The sequence below is a fragment of the Carettochelys insculpta genome, chromosome 3, assembly GCF_033958435.1.
Source record: "Carettochelys insculpta isolate YL-2023 chromosome 3, ASM3395843v1, whole genome shotgun sequence".
NCBI classification, from domain to species: Eukaryota; Metazoa; Chordata; order Testudines; family Carettochelyidae; genus Carettochelys; species Carettochelys insculpta.
The window spans coordinates 112,907,844-112,932,880 of NC_134139.1; the positions used below are offsets into that span (position 1 = coordinate 112,907,844).

A 25,037-nucleotide genomic window follows, 5' to 3' on the forward strand; every position below is an offset into this window, starting at 1 on the left:
TCCATGAATATGCAGCACCTCATTAGCATAATGGCAACCGCCGCAATTCAAAAGTGCTGCTTTCGAATTGCGCACCGCCTGTGTAGCTGGGGGCAGTTTGAATTGACTCCCAAGACTTTGGAAGCTCCTTCTTCCCATTTGTTTTAGGCAGAAGGGGCATTTGAAGACTCAGGGGAGGGTTGTTCTGAAAGGCCCCCGGCTACACAGGCAGTGCGTGATTCAAAAGCGGCCCTTTCGAACTGCTGCAGCTGCCATGACACTAATGAGGTACTGCATATTCATGGAAGCACCTCAGTAGCATCTTTTGAACTCCCTCATTAACGTGCCCCTTCCAAAAGGAGGGGGTTCGTGTAGACACAGCCATGGGGTCTGATTTTTCAATCCCAGGCCTGTTCTTTCGAAAGAGCGAGGGCGCTAGCAAAAGAAGTTCTTCCGAAAGATCTCTGCAGTGTAGACATAGCCTGGGGTGCAGCGCTCAGACCTGCTGCAGGCCGGGACCCGCTGGGAGAACGGTTTCTAGCACGTGGCCTGTTTTTCTCTTCTCTCCTCCGGCCTGACTTCCGCTCTCCCGCAGGGTCAGGGCGGCAGTTCATTCCGGATCGGTTTAACCCACGGCCTCCGCGTTATAACCCGCTGGAATCACACGCTGCTGGGCGCCTCCTGCTCTGGCGCTGAGATGCTGCACGCTCGGCGGCCAGTTTCCAAAACATCTCTGCAAAAGGTGTAGCTCAGCCGCGAGCGGGCGATCTGGCGCTAGCAGCAGTGGGGTCCTTTGCCGGCTGGCTCCGGCCCCGCGCAGCCATGGCCGGTCTGATGGTGGGGCGGGGCTCCCACCCAGGGTAGCGCGGGAGGCGGGCTCATGCGGCCCCGCATGAGGGCGGGGGCGGGCGCCGCGCCTCGCCTCGCCTCGCCTCCTTTCTTGGCTCGCTTCATCACCGCTAGCGTCATGGCCGCGGCCCCGCTGGCCGGCGCTGCCGGGAATCTGCTGCAGTTCCTGAGGCTGGTGGGGCAGCTCAAGGTGCGGGGCCGGGCCGGGTGTCCGGGAGCTGCTTGGTGGGAGGTTTATTCCGCCGCCCGCGCTCAGATTGCAGGCAGAGCTGGCTGGCCGGGCCTCCCCACGTGGCTGCCGGGAGGAGCGCGCTCGGGGTGGGGCGGTTAAACGGGACGCCCTGGGGCAATGCCAGGACTCCGCTTCGGGCCTGCCTGGCGAGGCGCTAGGCTGTGGGGAAGCCGCGCGGCTTTGGGTTGGGTTCTCGCGGCCGTGTCTGCAGCGTCACAAGAAACAAACCAGCCAATCCAACAAGCAGTCCTGTAGCGCCGCAAAGCGTGACAAGCTCGTTAGACGAGGCGCGTCGGTGGGGAGGACCTGCTGCGGCCGGTGGGGCTGCCACTCCTCCGGCCTCGTCTCTAGGGCTTAACAGTTAAATTCAGTTAGTGATTTTGGCCTGTGCGGAAACCTCCAGGAATATGTCCAGCCAAAATTTGCAGGCAGTGTTAGGGGACAGAGCTGAGGGTAGGCACTAAGAGTCCTAGCTTCTTAGTCTTGTGTGCAGAGAACTAACATATAGTACCCGGTTTCATTGTCAATTGTTAGGTTCTGTGCTCACACTGGGGTCCATATGCTTTGCTCCATTGGCTCACATTTAAAATTTCAGTAGAGAGCTCTTGAACATCTTTGCAAATCCTGGATAAAAAACTTAACTCGGTCTGTGATCTGTTAGGAAAAAAAATCTTCGTGAAAACCCCTCTGCCCTGTTTGCTAAATCCTGTTTCCAGTGAAAGTCAAGTGCTGCACCTTATTTCTTTTCTTGCAGGAATTGTACTTGAGACTGCCTGAAGTATGTGCTCCTCATGTGTTTCCTTTAGCCTCACTTGTGTTGCCTGCCCCACTGACATTGTCACCTATTTGGGGGGGATAGGACTACAGTCTTGACCCAGTTCAGCTCCTTCCCACCCTGCTCACCATCTGTGCATGGCTCTGGCTCACCCCCCCACAAACACTGCGGGGGGGGTAGCTTTTCCCAGCTACACCAAACCCCCGGGGAAGCAGCAGCCATGGGCGCTCCCCACCTAGAGCCCCAGGAAAGCAACAGCTCCAGGCGCTTGCTGCTCGGAGTCCTGGGAAAGTGCCAGGCCTCCCAGCCCCGGTTCAAACCCTCCACACACAGCTTCGGTTCAACTCCCCTCACCCCTCTGCAGCCTTAATCCACCCCAGGCTTAACCCTCCCCCTCTCCTGACCCCCTCCCATGGTCCCAGCCCAATCCCAGGCTTAATCCTCCCCAACTGCTCCCCATCCAACCCCAGGATTTACTGTTCAGAAAGGAACTCCAGGTCCTCCTGCTGCTGGTTCCCCAGCTGCAGAATGTGTGTTCCACTGGGTGGAAAAAAAAATGCCCGATTTACGTGAAATTTGGGTTTTGTGAGGGTGTATGGGAATGTAACCCTTGTATAAATCGAGGGTCTACTGTATTATATATTCATACTGAACATGTGTGGATTATTAAGCTGAAATGATCTGTGAAAGCTGAAGAGGACAGATTTTTTCTGGTGGTGTGTGCTGTTGATATACATGTAATTTATTGGAATAGTGCTTGTCATAGGATCAGTCTTTTGTGCTTTCAAATCAGCTCTGTAACATTTATTTTTCATTAATGTTAAGCCTCATTTATGGATGAGAAGGAAATAGTTACCTTTGATGGGACAGATTTTCCCTGGTAGCTCTTAAAACATTTGAATAAACATTCTGAAGAATTTAGCTTATGTTACTGTTAAAACTGTCTCCAACCAGAGAGTACCACGAACAGGCTGGGTGTACAGGAATGTAGAGAAACCAGAGAGTGTATCAGATCACATGTACAGGATGGCAATCATGGCGTTGGTAACTGAAGACAAACATCTTAATAAAGACAGGTAAGAATAGTTATGGTGGTGATCGGGCTTTTCTCAAGTTTTGGGAAATGACAGCTAATTCACCACACCATCATACCCTGCAGAGGAGTTTTAGAATGCAGAAGGGGAATCAAAATTAATATTTTCTTCTGCTCTCAAACAAGTTGCTATGTATCTTTTGGAGTTGAGGCCTGAGGAATGATTTTATTAGCTAAAAGTGGACTCTTGGACAGGCTGTTAGGGGTGTTAAATGGTTGTCTACTGAACATGCTGAATTCTGGCAGTGGCCAGCTATGCCATGGCAGAGCATCCCTGGCTGTGGAGGGCCAGGCAGAGGGATGTTAAAACTTCCCAGTGGGCTGCTAACACGGAATAGCTTCCAGCCTATAGTCTTTCGCAGCTGTACATAAAGCTGAAGAGTCCTATTCAAAAAGGAGTGTGAAGTGCATGGGGAAGCAAAATCAGTATCTTGTGTAGTTTTTGACAGCGATGTTGTTAACACTTAAAAGAAATGAATAGCCATGTAATTAAGTGTGTGAAAGACAACATAATTAGCATTATAACAATTGTCAAGAACGATACAATGTCATATTTGCTTTGTCACCTTTCTGAAGTGATGGATGGACTTCTGTCACTTGAAACTCAGCTTTTCTAATTAAGCTGCAGGAAGTATAAACCACTTTAAATCATGTTACTGTCACTGTCTCCTTCTTCACTGTGCATGAGCGTGCTCTTAATGTCCTAGCGGGGATGTGCATGGTTCTTTTTTCAATGAATAACATAGAAACCCTAGGTCTCCTTGTCTATGGCGTTATGCCTCGTTTGTTTATTGACATCAGTGACAAGTGAGTTTTTAAAAGATTGTAAAACAGTGTCATCCGAATGGTAGCACTTTAGATTTGCTCTGCACAGATGTTAACATTATGAGGAGAAAGTCACTGTAGAATCAGGCTCAGTTCCATGTCCATTTTATCCCAGAGGTGGAACAGATTTTTGATTTCTTCCTATGGGTTGGAGGAAAGCCATCAGGGGCCGAAATGCATGCACGTGGTTTGAACAGAGGCATCTTTTAACATGGACACACTGGCCACATCTACACGTGCATGCTACTTTGAAGTAGCAGCGCCAACTTCGAAATAGTGCCCATCACGGCTACACATGTTGGGCGCTATTTCAAAGTTGAAATCGACGTTAGGCGGCGAGATGTCAAAGTCGCTAACCCCATGAGGGGATGGGAATATCGCCCTACTTTGAAGCTGAACGTTGAAGTAGGGCATGTGTAGACGATCCGCGTCCTGCAACATCGAAATAGCGGGGTCCACCATGGCGGCCATCAGCTGAGGGATTGAGAGACGCTCTCTCTCCAGCCCCTGCAGGGCTCTATGGTCACCGTGTGCAGCAGCCCTTAGCCCAGGGCTTCTGGCTGCTGCTGCAGCTGGGGATCCATGCTGTATGCACAGGGTCTGCAACCAGTTGTCGGCTCTGTGGATCTTGTGTTGTTTAGTGCAACTGTGTCTGGGAGGGGCCCTTTAAGGGAGCAGCTTGCTGTTGAGTCTGCCCTGTGACCCTGTCTGCAGCTGTTCCTGGCACCCTTATTTCGATGTGTGCTACTTTGGTGTGTAGACGTTCCCTCGCAGCGCCTATTTCGATGTGGTGCTGCCCAACGTCGACGTTGCCAGCCCTGGAGGACGTGTAGACGTTATTCATCGAAATAGACTATTTATAAGCTATTTCGATGTAGCGTGCATGTGTAGACGTAGCCACTATGTCCTAGTGAAGAGGAGAGGATAGAAGCTGACAACATACAGATAGGAACTGAAGAGAAAGGACAAAGGTCCTGTACATCACATGGAGGCAGACAACTCCAATATTAATTTTTATAAGTGCTTGTGTACAAATTAGAAGTCTAAATACTGAGATGGGAGAACCAGAATGCCCGGTATTAAATGGGGGTGTGGCTATAAAAGGCATCACATAAATTGTTGGACTGATGTGTGTGACCAGTGCATTGGTAATCAATGGGATGTGGTAATACCAGGGTACAAAATATGTAGGCATGACTGGCCCTATATGTGAAAGGAAAGCATAGAGTTAAATATATTATTTTTTTTAAAAAGGAATTCATTTCTACCATAGAATCTCCATGTTTGAATAATAATAAGAATATAGCAGCAGGAATATACTATAGCAGAATCTCAGAGTTATGAATACCTGAGTTATGAACTGACCAGAGAACCACACACCTTTTTTTTTTTTTTTTGAAACCAGAAGTATGCAATCAGACAGCAGCAGAGAATACCCTCGTCTCCCACCTCCCCCCCCAAAAAAAAAAACCCTCCCAAATACCAAACAGTAATGGGCTAAGCTACAAAAAAGGGAAACCAACATTGAATTTTTACTACGCCAAAGAACGAAGCTGTAGTGACTCAATATTCAATTTAAAACTTTTGAAAGAATGTCCATAACATTTTGTCCAGAATTGGATGTTTCAGAGTTACGAATGACTGCTGGTTCTGAGGTGTTCTGAGGTTCTGCTGTACCAACAACCTGACCAGGGGGATGATGATGATGATTGTTAAATGCTCATGGAGATTAGACGGGCTACAAAAAATAGAAAATGCAACAATGATAAGTGATTTCAATTGTCCCTACGTTGATTGGAAACTTCCTCAGGATAGGAGGAATAGATAACGTTTCTATACATCATTAGTGGCTTGTTTCTTGAGCAGCTAGTCTGAGAACCCAGAAGGGGGAGAAGTGATTCTTGATTTAGTCTTATGTGGAGCACAGGATCTGGTCCTAGAAATGAACAATCAATAAACTGTGCAATAATAGTGACCATAATGTACTTAAGTTTAACATCTTTGGTGGAGTAACAAAGAAACCTCCCACACTAGCATTTAACATCTAAATTGGGAACTACACAAAAATGAGGAAGCTAGTTAAATGGAAATTAAAAGAAATAGTCTTGAATGAAATGCTTGCAAGCTGCATAGAAACAGTAAAAAAAATCTGTAATAGAGGCTCAAGCTAAATATAGTGTCTTGCCTCCCTCCCCCCGCCAACCCTCAGCTTCAGTCTCATCCCCCCAAAACACAAGAGGACTGAAGAAATGCCTCCAGGGCTAAACAACAGAGCAAAAGAACAGATGAGACTGGAAGCCTTTAAAAATTGAAAAGTCAAATCCTACTGAAGGAAATAAAGAGCATAAAGTGGGGCAAGCTAAGTATAAACATAATTAGGCAAGCCAAAACGAATATGAAGATCAACTAGCTAAGCTACAACAAACTAATAGCAACATTTTTTTAAAGTACATCAGAAGCCAATAAATCAGTGGGACTGCTGGATGATTGAGGGTACTAAAAGAGCACTCAGGGAAGCCAACACCATTGGAGGGACCCTAAATGAATGCTTTGTATTTGCCATCACTGCACGTGATATGAGGGAGATTGCCACGCCTGGGCCATTCTTTTTAGGTGACAAGTCTGAGCTCTATCCCAGAGTGAGGTGTCAATAGAGCTTTTGGACTCAATTGATAAATTAAATAATAATAAATCACTGGGACTAGGTGGCATTCACCAGTGTTCCCGCTAATTTTTTCCAACCATGTGTGGAATATATTTTGTTATGTGCATGGAGGCCTGTGCAGTTGTGTGCCATCAGTAAAAATAAAATTTAAAAAAAAACCCACCTAAATAAAATATATGTATTTTGAAAGTTACTATATCAATCATTACTCCAGCAAGAACAGGTTAGAACTCATTACACAAATAATTAAATGCATGTATAAGAGAAATCAGAATTATATAATGCATAGACCAGTCAGAACACTAAAATAACTTTGACAGAATGAACTTGCAGCGAAAGTATGTTCCCTGCAGGAGGTATCAAGAAGTAACAATGTAATATGAGAATGTGTTGGGAAGTGAGTGTGAAAGAAACAGTGTGGGACTCAGAGACTGGTATGTGGCTGCGGATGACATAGTATGTTGGTGTGACACAGAGAATGTGTCTCTCTGATTCCCTGCTCTGTAGGGGAGGCATGTGTGTCAGAGGGACACACGTACTGTGGGAGCGGGCTTCTGAGGAACTTTCAAACGGTGCACTGCTTTGAAAGATACTCCCCTCAGAGTAGACCTCAGGCCATTGCAGCTCTGAGTCCTGCAGAGATCAAGGACACCCTCACAACAGCACTCCCTTACCCCTTGCTCTACACAGCTAGCAGGAGGGTCCCAGGAGCAGCTTCAGGACACAGCAAGGTGTGGGAAGGAGCATCTGAAGGCATCCAGCTGTGGGGGATCTGCTAATCAGCTGGTAGCACATGAATCCCTGCTGCACAGCTGCCCAAGCATTCGGCTTACAGGAACCACTGGTATTCATCCAAGAATTCTGAAGAGGGTCTAATATGAAATTGCAGCACCACCAATACAACCTATCCTTTACCAAGTGACTGGAAAATACCTAGTATAAAAGGTGATTCTTAAAAGAAGACTCCAGAAGTGATCCTAGCAATTAAAAGCTGGCAAGCTTAATTTCAGTTCCAGCCAAAAGAGATGACCAATGGGCAGGATGTGATAAGAGAGCTATAAAACCATGACTGGCATGGAGAAAGTGCATAAGCAAAGTTTATTTACTCTTTCACATAACACAAGAACCAGTGGTCACCCAATGACATTAACAGGCAGCAGGTTTAAAACAAAATACAACTTCACATAATACACACTCAGCTTGCAGAGCACCTTGCCAGGGAATGTACTGAAGCCAAAAAAGTATAACTGGGTTCAAAAAAGAATTAGATTAGTTCTTGGATGATAATCAGTCAGTGGCTTTTAGCCAAGGGACTTACCCTCACGCTCTGCATCTCCCTAAGCCTCTGACCGCCAGAAGCTGGCAAGGGATGGTGCTATGGAACGCTTAATTGTGCTGCTTTGTTCATTCCCTGTGAAGGATATCACTGGTCTGAGCCAGGATGGCCATTCATGTTTTCCTCCTTCTGTCACTAATGATGAACCTTTATCTTATTTACTCTAAATCACATCTCTACTAAATGGCTGAAATACAGAAACTTGTCTGTTACCCATGTTCATTATAGTAGTCTCTCAGAGCCTTCTGGTAGTACATTAATCAACACTGCTAACATCTGTCACTTTTCATTTTCTCTCGGGGGGCGGGTGGAGGGGACAGGGGAGAGTGCATGCAGTGGAGCGTTTGTTTTGGAGTTTTTTAAAAATATAAATTTCCCTCCTCCTTGTTCTTCCCGTTCACCCACTATCCGTATATGCTAGCGAGGGCAATGTGCATGTGGCAGGGAGGTGGGGGGAATGTGCCTTGCATGTAGAGTGGATGAGGGTGAGGCTTGTGATGCTCCTTAGATCCCGAGGAAGTTCATTCCATAGTCTTGAGCTGGACCTTAAAAGCTCTGGCTCCTGCATGGACAAGCTTCACTGTTATTTCATTGTGCCAGAGGAACTGAATGAACTTAAAGCCAACTGAAAAACTGGACTACTAATATTTACTCCCAATTGTAAAGTGCTTTGAAATCTACAGAATGTGAGAGCACGAAGTCTCTTTGATAGCCACATTTTTGGATGAAGTTGCGAAGGCACAGTGATGTTCACTGACTTGTCAGGATGGTAGATCTTTGGTCTAGGCTTGCAACTAACTTGTACCTTGCTGATTGTTTTTGAGGCTTTTTACTGCAATCTTGAGGGCTGGACTGTGCCACCACATGTGGCTAACTAAGCTACATCATGCATGTGCATTTTGTCATGTGGCATTTTGAATTTGTCAGGACTCCATGCTGCTTTATACTTAGTAAATGCAGACATTGTTATTGTGTGTAGTATAGCGTCCTTAACTTTTAATTGGTAGGGGTTGGGTAAATGATATGCTAGAGAACTTCACTGCAGTCACTTAGTAACGTAACAAAACTCTACGGTTTTGGATATGTATCCGAATATCTTTTCATACATAACAGTAACAAATTGGGATTGAAATATACTATGGAATGGAAAATTATTTCACTAATATATATCTGTTAAAATATAAGGGAGAGAGGGAGAATTTATTAATACTGTTTCTTAATGAAATGTGTCTGTAAAATTTATTGGCTAATCTTGGAGTGTTTCTCTCCTTATCAGGTGTATACGATTAGCTCTGGTTCACGATATGGCTGAATGCATTGTTGGAGACATAGCACCTGCAGATAACATCTCCAAAGAGGAGAAACATCAGCGAGAGGAGGTTGGTATGGCTGCAGATACAGAAATGTGTAAAGGCACTGCACTTTATTTGTAGAGGTGAACAATTAGTTACTGGGGAGATCCTCAAAACAACATAATACAGAACATATATTTTGCGTGTATGCAAAGCCCCCTCCTAATTTGACTTGTCTAAATAAAACCACAATGTTCAGGATAGTAAAGGAAAGTATTTTGAAAGAACTCAGATGTCAGCCACCTGCCAAATGACTGGATTTTCAGTAGTCTGAGATATCAGTGAAGTTGCTTGTGTATGTCCATGCTTATTTTCTGGGGTATAGGGGCACAGGTCAGAAGAGAGAGAGCATAGATGGTTAATGCTCGAGCTGTGACACTAGAGCAGTGGTCTTTAAACTTTTCATACTGAGGACCCTCTTTGCATAGCAGACCTCTGGATGTGTCTGTCTCCCATTATACATGGAACACAAGAGCGGAGTTAATTTTAACGTAATGTGAGTTTTGGGCTGTCACCCCATGGAGATGACAGCTCCTGATTCCCATTTAACTTTCCTGTGACCATCTTGAGGGGTCACAACCCCAGTTTAAGAATCCTTGCTCTAGACACTTCTTAAAGTATCATACAAACTTTATCTAATTATTCTTACAGTAACCTCTGTGTGACAAACAAATGTAACTGAGTGCATATCTTTGACTTAAATGATAGTCATAAACATATTTATTGATCACTGTTTAGTTATTCTGGCTCTTCATTATTTAAAGCAAAAAGGAAAGTTTTCCTACAGTTACAACTAGAGGGCACCAGCTTGCTTGATAATCTTTTTCTAGGGGATACAAATAACAATTTGTTTATAGAGTCTGAAAGAAAATCAGTATTACCTGTGTGTTCACTGGTCCCCATGTTGCTGCAGGACCGGCAGTGAAAATTTTTCGGGTGTTCTAAGGTGAAAAAAGGTGCTAGTACTCTGTTCTGGTGTGTTGTGCCAGGAAAAAAAACCCTGAGTATTATGGTATCTTTTCTGACATGCTTTAGTTCATCTTAGGTACTTATATAATGAAAGCAGGAGTCTGTCTTTCAGGCAGCTATGAAACATTTGACCCAGCTACTATCAGAGGACCTGAGAAAAGAAATCTATGAACTTTGGGAAGTAAGTATAAATCACTTGACGCCTTTATTCTCTGTTACTGCTGACAGCAGGATGAATCTCTTATTTTCATAGTGTTGGTGCCTACTGAAATTCATAATGTTTTATTCTAAAGACTTTAAAGGGAGAGGGGTTTGGAATTTTGGGAGGTAGTAATGTTTGTATGGCAGGACTTTCTGGACTCTTTCGTAAAGGAAACCAAATAATTAGGTATGATGCAAATTTATGCTCTTTTATTTGAGGGTTTGGTTTACACAGCTGAGGGTGGGATTTGGCCTAGTATGTGTATTTACCTGGTCAGAGAATGCTGCTGTTCCATAAGCATTGTAACTTTTTAAAGGTCTGTGGCTTTAACTTTGACAGGGTCTTGAATGAGAATTTCAACTACAGATAGTCCGCAACTTACAAATGGGTTACATTCCAAACACCTGGTCGTAACTCAGTTTGGTCGTAAGTTCGAAATACCCTTATACTGTAATGCCTCTAGTTACATGAGGACTGCATTCTATGCAACCCTTGTGTACCTTGAATTTCATGTAAATTGGGGAGGGCTTGGATTGGGGTCCTGGGAGGGGACAGAGGGGTTAATCCCTGGAATGGGTTAGGGCAGCAGAGGTGGTGGGAGGGTGCAGTTGACCTGGGGCTTGCCGGGGGTTGGACCTGGGCAGCAGGGGGTTGGGGTGGAGCCAGGGCTGCAAGGGTGGTGGGTTGAGGGGGGTTGGAGCTGGAGCCCCATGTGCCCGGGGGTTGGGAGCCCTGCATGTCGGGGAGTGTGAGCTGGGGCCGGGGGGGATTGCGGAGGTTGAATGGGGTGAACCGGCGTGGATGGGGTTAGCTTGGGTGGGTAGAGCCTCATACGGCTGCAGCGGCTGACTGCTGAAGCCCTGTTCAGGCTGGCAGCTGACAGCCCAGCACGTGCCGGGTGGCAGGAGTGAAGTTGGGGGGAGGGAATGGATGGGGGGTGAACTTTGGGGGGGGGGTTGACCTGACAGGCAGGATAGATCCCCTGTGCATGCCGGCGGTGGCTGATGGCCAGAACCCCAAGCGTGGGGGGTGTGGGGGGGTAGTGAGCTGGGGCTATGGAAGGGAGAGGTTGAGCTGGGTGGAGGGGGGTGCACCATGGTGGGGTGGTTGAGTGGAGGAGGGTTGGAGCCCTAGGCATTGGTTGAAGTCAGATCCCCATGCATGGAGGGTGGGGGGTGAGCCAGGTTGGGGAGGAGTTGAACAGGAGTGCACCAGGGCAGGATGCTTGAGCGGGGGAGAGCAGGTTGGAGCCCCGCATGTACTAAGCGATCCATGTGGGGGGTGTGATCTGGGGCCACGTGGGGTTGGGCCCAGGTGAGGGAGGGGTTTGAGGCCTGGGTGTGCTGGGGGGTTGGGGCATGGGGGTTGGAGGGGAGCCCCAGGCATGTGGCTGGAGCCCCCACTGGGACAGGTGAGCTGGGGGTTGATCATAAGTACGAATGGTCGCAAGTCTATGTATTCGTAAATTAGGGACCACCTGTAAATGGAAATGTGAATTGTGATGTAATACAGTGAACTAGTGGGTGGTATTAGAAATTAAAATATAGAATATTTTTCAATTTAATGACATTGACTGGAAAACATCTTTATGGAAATCTGTTTGTATACTGAACTGATCTACTAGGGTATTGTAATCTTTCAAAGAGATCTCTTGCTGTTTGGCAAAGATCTTGTATTAACTGCAAATCAAGAAAAATTAGACTGCTTTGCCCACAAGTTCGTGGTGGTAAAAACCAATATTCTTATTTTACCTAACATATGTTTTCATTATATTGTAACTTTCCCTCACCAATTGTCTGCAAACTTGTATACATTTTATTGTAAGCAGTTGGCTGTGCTGTCTATAACCTCTGTAACCTAAAGCTACGTTTAATACTGACATTCTTACCTGTTCCATTTGGATTCTATTGAAATAGGTTTCCAGATATTTGTCGCCAAAATCTGCCCTCAGTTATATCCCCATTGGCTTTAATAGGGTTGTGTTGGTTTAACTGACAGCAAACCTGGATTTTCAAAGTTGCATTCCAAGTTTAAAACAGCAAATGGGGGGAACTCAGTGTCTATTAATTCAGTGAAATTAGCCTTTTTCACTGGAAAGCTCCTCTAAGTAGAGTCAGGAGCTTATTGCAGATAAGACTTGAACTATACCCTAGGGTTCCTTGCATATTTTATTTTGCATTAGACTCCTGTCCCAACTTGTACTGGAGCTAATTTCCCATCCCCATCTCACTTAACTACAGGATACATTAGCTATTTACCATTCTCATTGACTATAATTTCTCATATGCACACTCAGTTCATATTCTTATTTGTATAATTTTATTTTTGTTTCTGCCTCCTGGGTAACTTACTCCTGTGCATGAAACCCCAGGCTATCAGTGTATACACATCCTAGCTTTCTCGCCTGCTAAGCAGCTAGAGCTATTGAAATAAATCACTGAAATAGTCAGTCACAATTCTGCTTTTACACAAAGGCAGTATCATTGATTTCGGCATTCCCCATGAAAAGTGAGAACGAACTAGTGCAGGTTGGAGGTGGGGACAGTGAGGACAGGATCTGTAGAAGCTGGCTTCTGGCTTGTGACATTCTCATTAGTTTGGTCCTTGAGCTGATTGTCACTTGCTTCCATTTTCTGCAACTGACTGGATGGTTTTGAAGTGGGAAGAAAGGTACTAGAGGCAAATGAAGACATTAGTACACTTCCCTCTTTCCCTACTAGCTCTAATTTTTGATGTGCACAGCTACAATAGTCTTAGGTCAATAGCTATTAGTCTGTGTTGTTGGAGAAACCAGTATACTTCCTGTGAGAAGTCGTTGGAAGTTTTGCAGACTCTAAAATGCATGCGTGGATGCACTGTAAATGAGATTACTGTATGGCACAATATTTCATTGGAGTAAACTGATGTGCACAGTGCACAACCTCTGTTGTACTATGTGCATGAGCAGACAAGTATAAAATTGTTCTCAAGAGCTCAGTCTATTACCCTTGATTACGATATTGCACTGAGACATACATTTCTGAGCAATTCAACTCCATAATAACTTTATCGTTTATGGTGCTACCAAATAGAAATGTGAACTTTACTGACAAACAGAATAGATGAAATGCTGAACATGAAAATAGTAGAATTAAATATTAGTGAAAATAAGAATCACCATTGAATAGATTTTTAAATTAAAATGTGAATTGAAGAAAAGCCCTAGCTTTTATTAAGAAGTGGAGGGGGGTATAAAAAGTTGAACTGAAGTCTTTAAACCAACTAATAATTAAAGCTTAATTGAAATTTCAAAATGTAATTTGAATTCAAATTGATTCTTGCACCAATATTTCAGTGCTGTCAAGCCTAGGAGCAAAGAGCATAATAAATGAGCAGATTTTTAGTAATATGTCACACATCCAGGTAAGCATGACAAGTTCATTATCTGAGCACAACTGAGCTAGAATTACAAATTAGGTTCTTTCCATTAGGCATGACAACTCCACTATTGTCTTGTTAAAGGCAGGAGGTGATGTATGTTAATCAGTGTTCACACTTCCCACATCATGGGAGCTAAAAATTCTGTGTTTAGGGTTGTGAGTTCCAACAGTAAGCCAGTTTCCTTTGTTTCAAGACCCTGTCAAAATAGGCACCTGTTCTCAGGTTAGTAGGCAAAATTCTGCTTTCGCTTTTGCACAGTTCTTATCAAAATGACTGGGAGTTGTTGCATGCAGCCAAGGAGAATAAATACAAGTAAATCAAATGAATTAAAGGGGAAAAACAGTAAAAAAGTTCAGACAGATTAGGCTTAAATGATCATGAAGGATGGCAGATATTTATAAATACCTTTTTGAGAACAGCGAAAAATAGAAGGAGCTGGGTAACTAAATGGAGGACCTAGAATGACTGGTGCAAGAAGTGGCCCCAAATATTCTAGGGATAACAAACCTGGTGAAACAGTCATTACTGGTGTATGGTTATTGAAGACCATTTGCTCTTCAGGAAAGACAAGTAAGTGTGGTGGAGTGTAATGATAAGGTAGATTGCAAAGAAGCTAGAGGTGATAGAATGTGTGCGTGTGGGTCAGTCACTTGGGGGGTGGGGAGGATAGCTGCCAAGGGCTTTGCTGGGATGAGAGGTGTGAGATGCGGAGAGGAAAACCAATACGTTTTCTCAGATTTTTTATGAGAGACAGTGGGAGGGTGGCTCATGGAAGTGAGGATAATGGAAGGAGAAATTAATACTCCAAAGGTGGAAATCAAAGTGCTTAATGGGATCATGTTTGTGGGCCCAGATGATTTCTATCCAAGAATATTGAAGGAATTGGCATGTGAAAGTGCAAGACCAATAGTAAGAATTTTTAATGAATCTGTGTGAGCTCAGATTCAGCAAAACATTTCAGCATGGGTGCATCTACACTTGCATACCTCTTTCAAAAGAGGAATGCAAATGATTTGCATATTATTTCAAGAGCTTCTTTAGAAAGAAGAAAACCAGTGTAGACTCTGCTTTCGAAAGTAAACCCCATCTTCAAAAGAATCTTTCTTCCCTTATTTAATGGGAAGAGAGATTCTTTCGAAGATGGGGTTTTCCTTCAAAAGCAGCTCTTTTGAAACAATATGCAAATGAGGCATTGAATATGCAAATCTGCATCTCATTTGCATACCTGTTCCAAAAGAGCAGTGCAAGTGTAGGCGCACGCCATGTGAATAATATCATCCCTACTTAATAAAGTACATGAACTTAAGAAAGTCTCATGAAACTTAGCAAAATTTTCAGCACATGCTTGAATTAGAGAATTAAAGATACAGGATCTACTGCGCCCTCTTGAGTATGCAATACAGGAGATGAAAGGCTACTTTTATTTCTGGAACTGTTTTATTATTTGTCAGCATAGCAAATCAGATTTCTCTCTAATTGCACATTTGTTCAGGAATATGAACACCAGTCTACAGCAGAAGCCAGATTTGTAAAAGAGCTGGATCAGTGTGAGATGATACTCCAAGCAGCCGAGTATGAACAGTTGGAAAAAATGCCTGGAAGACTTCAAGACTTCTATGATTCAACTGCAGGTATATTTTTTTTAAAACAATAAGATTTGGTTAGGTGTTGGTTAACAGAGTTCAAAAGCTAGATCTTCACCCTTTGATGCCAAAAGTAAGTTCCCTCTAATTTTTCTGTCCACGTGCAAAATAAATTTTATGTGCACGAAGGCATGTTCCCCACCTGTAGACATGCGCTATCAGTAGAAACACACACTGTTGGCTACTGCCAGCTGTGGTGCGTCTGCTAATCAGATGGGCAGCATTTAAATCTCTTGTCCAAGTGCGCAACTTACAGGGAACACCTGTCAAATGATTTTTTTTTTATTTTTTATCTTTTTAAAGTATCAGGAGGGTTCAGCAGCAACAGAGAGAAGATTATGTGGATCACATTGGGGCCTGATTCTTGGATTTAAAATAGCAGTTGGGGGTGTGTGGGTGACTTTTTTGTTTTTAGGTGAATCTAGCTCTGAGTCCCCTTTATGTAGCTCTGTGTGTAAAGAGAACATACGAATAGCCATTACTGGGTCAGACCAAAGGTCCATCTAGCCTAGTATCCGGTCTGTGGACAGTGGCCAGTGCCAGGTGCCCCAGAGGGGGTGGACCGAAGACGATGATCAAGCGACTTGTCTCCTGCCATCCATCTCCAGCCTTTGACAAACAGAGGCCAGGGATACCGTGCCTACCCCCTGGCTAATAGCCTTTTATGGACCTAACCTCTACCAATTTATCTAGCTCTTCTTTGAACTCTCCTACAGTCATAGCCTTCACAGCCTCCTCTGGCAAGTAGTTCTACAGGTTGACTGTGTGCTGTGTGAAAAAGAACTTTATTAGTTTTAAACCTGCTACCCATTAATTTCATTTGGTGTCCTCTAGTTCTTATATTATGGAAACAAGTAAATAACATTTTTTTATTCACCCTTTCCACACCGTTCATGCTTTTATATAAGTCTATCATATTCCCCCCTCAGTCTCTTCTTTTCTAAACTGAGAAGTCCCAGTCTTGTAAGCCCCTCCTCAGATCCTGTTCCAAACCCCTGATCATTTTAGTTGCCCTTTTCTGAACCTTTCTTAATGCCAAAACATCTTTTTTTAAGGTGAGGAGACCACATCTGTCCACAGTATGCAAGATGTGGGCATACCATAGTTGTATACAGGAGCAGTAAGATTTTCTTTATTTACTATCCCTTTTTAAATAATTCCTAACATCGTATTTCCATTTTTTGACTGCCGCTGTTTTCAGAGAACTATCCATGATAACCCCAAGATCTCTTTCCTGATTAGTTGTAGCCAAATTAGCCCCCATCATACTGTGTGTATACTTGGTTATTTTTTCCAACTTGCATTACTTCACACTTAACCATATTAAATTTCATTTGCTATTTTGTTACTCAACCACTCAGTTTGGTGAGATCTTTTTGAAGTTCTTCAGTCTGCTTTTGTCTTGACTGTTTTGAACTGTTTGGTATTGTCTGCAAACTTTCCCACCTCGCTACTTGCCCCTTTCTCTACATCTTTTATGAATAAGTAAGTTGAATAGGCTTGGTTCTAGGACTGACCCTTGGGGAACACCACTCGTTGCCCTTCTCCATTCAGAAAATTTACCACTTATTCCTACTGTTTCTTGTCTTTTTAACCAGTTCTCAATCCATGAAAGGATCTTCCCTCTTATTCCATGACAACTTAATTTATTACATAAGAGCCTTTGTTGAGGGACTCTGCAAAGATTAAGTATATTGTATCTACTGGATCTCCCTTATCTGCATGTTTGTTAACCCCTTCAAAGAATTCTAGTAGATTAGTAAGACATGATTTCCCTTTACAGGAACCATGCTGACTTTGCCCAAAAAATTATGTTCTATCTGTCTGACAATTTTGTTCTTCACTATTGTTTCAACTAATTTGCCTGGTACTGACAGTCTGAAAGTGGGGATAAACTACACTTACATAGTCTGAAGTTTCTCTTTCTAAGAGGAATATGAAATAGTCTGAATGTAAATGAGAATAGAGTTCCTTGAACAGGTTGCTTCAGACGTGGTTGCATTGTGTTCAGCTCTGTTCTGTACTATCTGCACATGAAAAGATTTGTGTTAAGCTGTTTTTAAAATTATCTGAAGGATTGTGCCCAGAAAGAGAGAGAATGGAACCTGTCTTAAAAAAATAAGCACACAAGGTGAAAAAAGTACTATATAGTTGTACACATAGCATCAGTTCAAAGATCACATTGACTTCAGTGGCATTGGGTCACTGTGTAAAGCGGAATATCAAAATGAAATATTTGAAAGTGGAAGTGGTAACTGTATCCCTAGTTACTATCTTGTTAGTGTTCCTGCTTCCACATTTAGAGGTGTGAAACTGGAGAAGCTAACCCTAAGCAGTGGAACTTGCAGCTTGATTTGGTGTTTCCCTTCTCAGAAATAAGAGACTGTTATTGTCCAATATTTTGCACAATCATCAGGCAAGCTTTAACTTAATCCTTTACTGCTAAACCTTTACCCAGAGATTTTTTTTTCTTATGCCAACAAAGCCTCAGAAAAATCTGTACACAATGAGGTTTCTTGGCAACATAGTACAGGCTCATTAATTTTACACCTCATTATGGCTCCAGTTCAGGGGGGAAAAATCATGTGGTGCTGCCTCTTAGATTTCATAGATTCCAGTTCTTTAATAACCCTCTATTCATACATTATGCTTTTCATCTAGTATCTGTAGCTTAAACTTTAATCACGCAAGATGATTATTTTAGCAGTTGCTGTATCCAAAAGTATCCAATGAGGAGTCCATTGTTAAATATTTGTTCCTTATATCAATACTTACAGATGACCAAGTGCTCTCTAACTTGTTGCTTAGTTAAATATCCAAATTGAGTTGATTGGAAAACATAGTGAAACTCAATCTGTCTTTTCCGTCAGGTTTCTTTTCAACCCTCTCCAATTTATCAGCTCATCCTGTGTGCACCAGAACTGGACACATTCATCCAGTAGCACCAGTGCTAAATCCAGAGGATAAAATGGGATTAATGTCCATGGATTAACTACCATCTTGAATCAGTGTAGATAGCATGAATTTCTCAGACCCTTCTGTCCTCCAAATAGTGTATGGAACAGGGTGTACTCTGGGAAAATACTTGTGTGCATTGTTGAACAGTTGTTTCTCTTAAGCTGTTTGCACCTGAAACATATTTTAGTGTTCTAAAGAAAACATTAATATCATTAAAGAAACCATTAATGCCTAATAGTATTTTTTACAAATCTGTTACATAAGGGAAATAAGAGCATGACATTGAGCTGCTTATTTTTTTTTTTCATTTTACAGGAAAATTTAATCACCCAGAAGTGGTCCAGCTTGTGTCTTCCATTAACACAGAAAGAGATACAAAAATAGCTGCTACAAAAAGTAAACCATGTTCTTAAGGCATTTTTGAACCTCTTTAGTTTGTAATTAATTTTACACACCATTAATTTTTCCAGGGGGTATTTTCCGCTTTTACATTAACTGCTGGGAAACCACAGAAAAACATAAGGGCATAGGACATTTGTGTCTGATATCATAGCCCTATTTATGGTGTGTGATCGCTGATAAACTGTCTTTTTTTTTTAAATTTGATGTATCCTGTTCATCTTGTATAGACAATTGTTTGATCAGATTTCAGTTCTACTTTATTTCCTAAATAACTTCAAAGATACAAACACCAGAGTAATCAACTGACTGGTCAAGCGGACACCGTGTGAAACTGGGAGCAGCCACTGAGGCAGCAGTAGAGACCCAAAAAAAAATACTCTGTGGCTGTGTTGCACCTTCAAGGTAGGATAATGAAGCTAATGAACATACTGAGCGTTGCAGGCAAAGCTGTGTATCTGTGCTGCCAGCCAGCCCCAAGCAGCTGGCCCAGAAGCAAGATTGAGGTCTGGGTTTCTTTCCTGTAAGCTATTTTATATATTCAGTGGTATCAGTCCTGCTAGAAATAAGCTGACTTTTTTTTTTTTTTTTTTTTTTTAAGTAACAGCTACCACCCACCTTCCAGGGTTGGCTACTGCACAGCCTGTTGATGCTATTGAAAAGTGGAGGGGCTGGTGTAGGACTAAAATATACGATAGAAGCGTGCCTGGGCCAACTTACCTATGGAGTGCACTTAATGAGTGTAGCAGAACCAAACATGCTTAGAAGCACATTTCCAACTGCTCATGTATTAGTGAGATCACAACCAATTTACCATGGAATAAGGCCATGCCTCAGTTCTGTCACACCTGTTTCCAGATCACCTTTCACACCAGGGTATTTTTGATTGTTGGCATGTTCCAAGTGTTATTTTTTTAAAAGCTGGAAAGAATTTGTCTGCTCTTCCATACCCTCCCCCAGTGCAATTTCACTCAAATCGGCTCCAGTGATCAGGGACCCTGCATGGAAAACATCAAGGCAAAATAAATTCAGCATGTTCCCTGTTTTCCATAAAGGGTTTCTCTCAAACCTACATTAGTTGGGTGTGCCTTGGAAACTCCACCAGGTTGGGGCCTTGTTTTACTAAACGCTGTGAACATACAACCCATAGCAGCAGTCCCTGCCCCATGAAGCTTGCAGTCTAAAAGAAATGAGTGGATTAAAACAGACAAGTGAGTTTAGAGAAGAGGTAATCCAAACAATAGGAAGTTTCCGATTAGGTTAGGTGGGTGCATACTTGTAGCCAGTCAGCAGCAACAGTCCCTCCTCCCCCTGTAGCCTAACTATCCAGGGTAAATCAGAAGGAATTTACAAAAAGAGTACAGAGTACTTTAAAAGATTCTAAAGCATCTCATTGCATTAGATTCCAGAAAGGGATACTTTCTCCTTCTTGAGAGAAACACTTTAAGGTAGACACCCCCCCCCCCCCCCAACAGCGAGGTTGCAATAAAATAGGAAGCACAGGTATAAAAATGCCCATAACTTCCTAAAGACACATAGCTATGATAAATGCACTGCACTGAAGGAATAATGCAGCTTTTATCCTGAAGGGTCCTGTCTGTCATGTGCAAATTTTGTGACATTCATTTTTTAAAATCTGTGGGGTTATTTTTTGTTTTTCTGGGATGCCTGGGTTTGGCAATATTCGTTAGGATGTCTCCAGTCTTTAATAGTTAGAGAGGTTGGGAAGATATGGCTTCTCAAAAGGGTATTTGTACACACAATAAATTGACTATTTACATGCAATTCTAGAAGAACTGCACACTGCAGATAGAGGCTGGTTTTAAATAACTATTGACGATAGGTGATTCAGCCATGTTCAGAAACACAATAGAAACTAGAGGTCTGATCCAAACCATCAGCCTGTACAACTTCTGATATTTCCACTAACATCTTTCTAGAACAATACAAGTGGCATCTTGCTAACAAAGATGCACAAAGTAAAAGAGTACTCATTTTAATAACAATTACAAACTTCATTTACACACTAATTGTTTTTAAAAATTGTTGATGCACAACAGTGCTGCAACAAACTTGCAAATAGTCACAAGAAAGCTATTTGAAAAAAATTTTTGCTTTCTTTCCATCACATCAAAGAGGCAGCTGAGATGTGTTCAGAGTCAACATGTGTCCAGTCACAGGGGAAATTAATTATAAGAAAATAAAAAGCACCCCAAAAACAGAAACCATCCTCTTTCCAACTCCCTCCTACAAAGCTACTTTGACATGCTTTTAGCAATGCCTAGGATACAGAATGGCTAACATTGATTTGAAGCTTTCCAATATGATAAAATTAGAGAGAGGCCTATTTTAAAAGCAAGCTATGTTGTTTCCTTAACAGCTTATGTATTCATGTTCATATTTGATAGGGTTGTGCTCATCTCAGTCTGGGAAACCAGGTTGTAGATTAGATTAAATTTTCTTTTGCAGCTGCTGCTGGCTGGCTGGACAGACCGCACTATAAAAACCTTACTGATTCCTTTCTCCTAACAACAACAGAAAATGATGGAACAAATCATGCTCTATCTAAGCCAAGGGGTGACTCTGGCTTCTTGGAGATAAAGCAGTTAAACATACAAGTGACTGAATCATGTGCTGAAGTGCAGTAAAGCAGTTTGGCCTAGCCTGACACTCATACTCTTCTAGTGTGGCACAGAATGCAAGCTTTCTGCTAAGACTTGATCTACATGAGGGTAGAAACTAGATTTCTGATATACAGTTGTAGCTACACCATTAGCATAACTGGAATCTGCATCTCAGAACTGACTTTATTACTTAGTGTGGTTTTGGGGCTCTTCAAGCTCCTGCTGACATCCGTTACCCCTGGCAAAATTGAAGATGGACACTGGCACAGGGAGTGTAGATTCACCCTCAGTACCAGCTCTGAGGTGCAGATCAAAGGCCTGGGTTCTCAAGCTTATGGAACGTCTTTATTCTTGTACATAGTTAGAGCCCTGAAAGAGACTGAGACTCAGATTATTCCATACATTAATCTATAAATAGGTAATTTTTGTTTATTTTAATACTGCAATTGATTCCCAGCAACAAGTCATATCAGCTAGTAACCAAACATGTTTTTTCAACTATAGCATTTCCTGCTGTGGGACAGTTGTATCTGAATAATGGGGTTCCTCTTTAGGGGAGGAAATGCAAAGGGACTGTGGAAGTGAAAAAAAGAATAGAGACTTGAGCATAACAGATGATTCTGTTGAACTCCTTAAGCAGCTCAGGCCATGGCTGTATGCTTCTCAAGGCAGGGCTCTAGTGTAATTAGCTAAACAGCTGGTGTACAGGCTATTGCTGGCAACAAATCCTTGCACAGTCCTAGACCTGTCTGCGTGCTGTGGCACTGAGAAGGGTTACATAATCCACAGAAACATGCACACTAAAACACCCATAACGTACGCAGAACTAACAACTGGACCAGAGCTCTGGAGGGGAAGTACCATAAAGGAAGAACTATTTGATTACTCACATTATAGAAATTGGAATATTAAGAACTCATAATGATGTGTGTGCAATTTCTGTGGAGTACAAAAATGCTTACTAATAAAATGGCTTAGTAAAAACACAAATATATTTGGAAGAATGGCTATAGGATAACATGTGAGGACATTTTCTAGAAGTTACAAAGCCTTGCATCTCAAGCTGGAGGTGGAAGGGATGCATAGAAAAGATTACAGGCTAAGTCTCACAAGGTAGGATACAGATGGCCAGTAGGGGTTGCGGTCTAACACTGAAGGTCCTCCTTGTTCTCAGGAAGCTGAGTGTTTGCGATAGAATCCTGAGCACTGGCGTGGGCAGTAGAACTGAGAACATCTTCAAAACTCCCCCCACCGTGGCTTGTCCCTCCAACCTTCGTCTGAAAATGACAAACAGTGACAAGTCTCATTCTATTCTGTGATGGTTCCAATCTGCTTAATGCCTGTTCCCCACACACTCAATGTTTTGTTTTAAAAAAAAGCGGACTGTCTAGGGAAAGCGAGAAGCATACGTACCTGTGAAGAGTAGGCAGCAATGCCAAGCACCCTATGGGCCGCTTTTTATTTAATACACAACACTCCAAATCTCACAGCTGAGATGGCCAAAGTGGCCTAGGACTGTTGGAAATTAAGTACTTCATTACATTAAATAAGAATTGAGCATTCATATCTTTTACATGGTTTTGAAAAGTGAAGCCTTAGGGGTGCATATGTATTGTTTTAATGAGTATGTTTTGTTTGTTATATTTCTTTACAGTGCTAGGTTCTTCCTCCCATGTGTGTGCTGAATTGTACCTTACTCCTCCCTGGAGAATAAGATACCACTCAATGTCAGTAAGAATGGCAGAAGTAGGCAATATTGCATAAATGTTACCCACTGAAGGCAACAGAATCAATTTGGTAACTGGAGGAAACAAAGCTGGGATAAGGGACTTCTAAAACAATCTATCCAAATTAGTTTGAATTTGCTTTGTGTAAAATGCTACAATAAATCCTATTAAGGAGGAACCTGAGAGAAGCATTCAGCATTAACCTATATCCAGAAACGTGGATTATGGAGAAACAGTGAGTGGAGGAGCTGAAAATACGTATGCCTAAAACTGCTTTAAAGAAGTATTTTCGTGACAAGATTTTAGCAAAGGCAAGGGTGTTTGATCTGGAAATAAGGTTTTGTCAAAGCTTAATATATTTGTCCCCTCATCTCACTGAGACATTTGCTTTTTTTTTTTTAACTCCTCCATGGGACAAACAGCAGATTTAGATTTAATTAAACAAGCACTTTAATAAATGTTGCTTTGAATTAATGTGAGTGCATTCCTTTGTTTTTTGTTGAGACCTAAACATCACTTAAAAGGATTCAGGTCTGTGGGGTACAGCAGGATATTTACCCACGCCATTGTGCAGCTGGAATAGCACTTCTAAAATACAGGCCTTTTTGAGACTGTCAGCTGAGCAAATGCTTTGGAAAATTATTATTATTAAATGTACTTGTGCCCTTTTGTCTCCAAAGGGTTAATTGCATTAGTGCATTGCTTCATCTGCTAGTACATGATGGCGTGCAGGAGAAGCCAGATAATACTTTGAGAACTATAAAATAAAACAATCGTAAATAGCTTCCCAGAATGACACAGGCCACCCATGGAAAATCTGTATGACTTCTAAGAGAGTTTGCACTGATGGTTACAAAAATGCCCTCTTTAGTAATATTTGCAAATGGAAACAAGTATTTTAAAAAGTTGGCTAAATATAGACAGGGAGACATGAATAGAAAGCAGTTGCTCCATGATTTTGGCCTGAGGCCTAGGACAGTTGTAGAATTTTTCTGCAAAATTTAAAGCAACTCAGACAATAGGGCGCATGAGCTTGGACATCCTAAAAACACAGCTGTTCAGTCCATTTTTTTCATCTGCTCTTTCGCTTAAAAAAAAAAAGGATAAAAATAAAAGGTTTTCTGGATTCACTAGATAAGATTCAGTATGTAATTCATAGACCCATAGGCTTAGAAGGGACCTCAAGCATCATCCAGCCTAACTCCCTCACCAAAATGCAGGATTGGTTGCATCTAAACCAGGGGTGGTCAACCAAGTAGAAACACAAAGCTGAAATAGCTGTGAATAGAGTGCAAAGAACCATGTATTATATACTTATTTCTGATCTATCTGCACTCGTAAGTAAAGTACTTGTTTAACAAGGGATGAGTACTCGCTAAAACAAGGGACACACATACTTACCTTTCTTCAAGTGAACTCTCCCCAGTTAATATGAGCCTTACCCACCTCCCTGTGGCCCCAACCTGCTGCAGCCTGACCCTCCGCCCTGCCAACCCCTCACACCCAACCCGCTGCAGCCTGACCCCCCTCCCCCCCCCCACTGGCCCTGCACACCCAAGCCGCTGTGGTCTGATCTGACCTGCACACCCAAACTGCCACAGCCTGACCCCCCTGCCAGCCCACAGACCCAACCTGCTGCAGCCTGAACTGCCCCCCCACCCCATGGACCCACTCTACCACCAGGTGTTAACCCTCCCACCTACTCATGGCCCTAAACTGCCCCCAGCCTTTAAGCCTCTCCAACTTCCCTGCCCAAACCCAAGGTTCACTTAGTTTTCAAAAGCAGCACTACGTGCTGCCACTCCTTCACCAAGTTAGGAGCACTAGGCCCCAATCAGAGACTTTCACATGTATTTAATAGTAATTTAGTGTCCCTCTTACGAGTTTTCACCTCTGAGCAGAAAGTTAGGAACCCATTGTGCTCATATAGCAAGGGATGAGTGTATATAACAACATAGGGTGCTCTCAGCTTCCCTGCTCTAATAAAAT

The 25,037-nt window shown here is 42.7% G+C and overlaps 2 protein-coding genes across 5 annotated transcripts in view; one reads left to right on the forward strand and one right to left on the reverse strand.

Moving 5' to 3' along the window:
• Positions 1–673: 673 nt before the first annotated feature.
• HDDC2 (HD domain containing 2) lies at positions 674–23,512 on the forward strand. Of its 3 annotated transcripts, none has more exons than XM_074990620.1 (7): positions 674–721; positions 2,790–2,911; positions 9,031–9,133; positions 10,173–10,256; positions 15,190–15,328; positions 18,614–19,102; positions 22,976–23,512. In XM_074990620.1, the coding sequence occupies exons 1-6, from the start codon at positions 677–679 to the stop codon at positions 18,709–18,711; spliced, it is 591 nt and encodes a 196-aa protein (XP_074846721.1). In that variant the 5' UTR covers positions 674–676; the 3' UTR covers positions 18,712–19,102; positions 22,976–23,512. The 3 variants fall into 3 exon arrangements, with proteins under 3 accessions (XP_074846721.1, XP_074846719.1, XP_074846720.1); XM_074990618.1 differs by lacking the exon at positions 674–721 and adding an exon at positions 892–1,018; XM_074990619.1 differs by lacking the exon at positions 674–721 and adding an exon at positions 892–1,018 and having other exon boundaries at positions 10,188–10,256.
• Positions 5,266–25,037, reverse strand: part of TPD52L1 (TPD52 like 1) — a 98,163-nt gene continuing 78,391 nt past the window's right edge. Inside the window, exon 6 of one of the 2 annotated variants that reach the window (XM_074990622.1) lies at positions 5,266–5,491. In XM_074990622.1, coding sequence (XP_074846723.1) covers positions 5,483–5,491 — 9 coding nt within the window. In that variant the 3' untranslated portion in view covers positions 5,266–5,482. Of the gene's footprint in view, positions 5,492–19,108; positions 22,599–25,037 lie in introns of those variants that run through there. The other variant, XM_074990621.1, reaches the window with a different exon arrangement.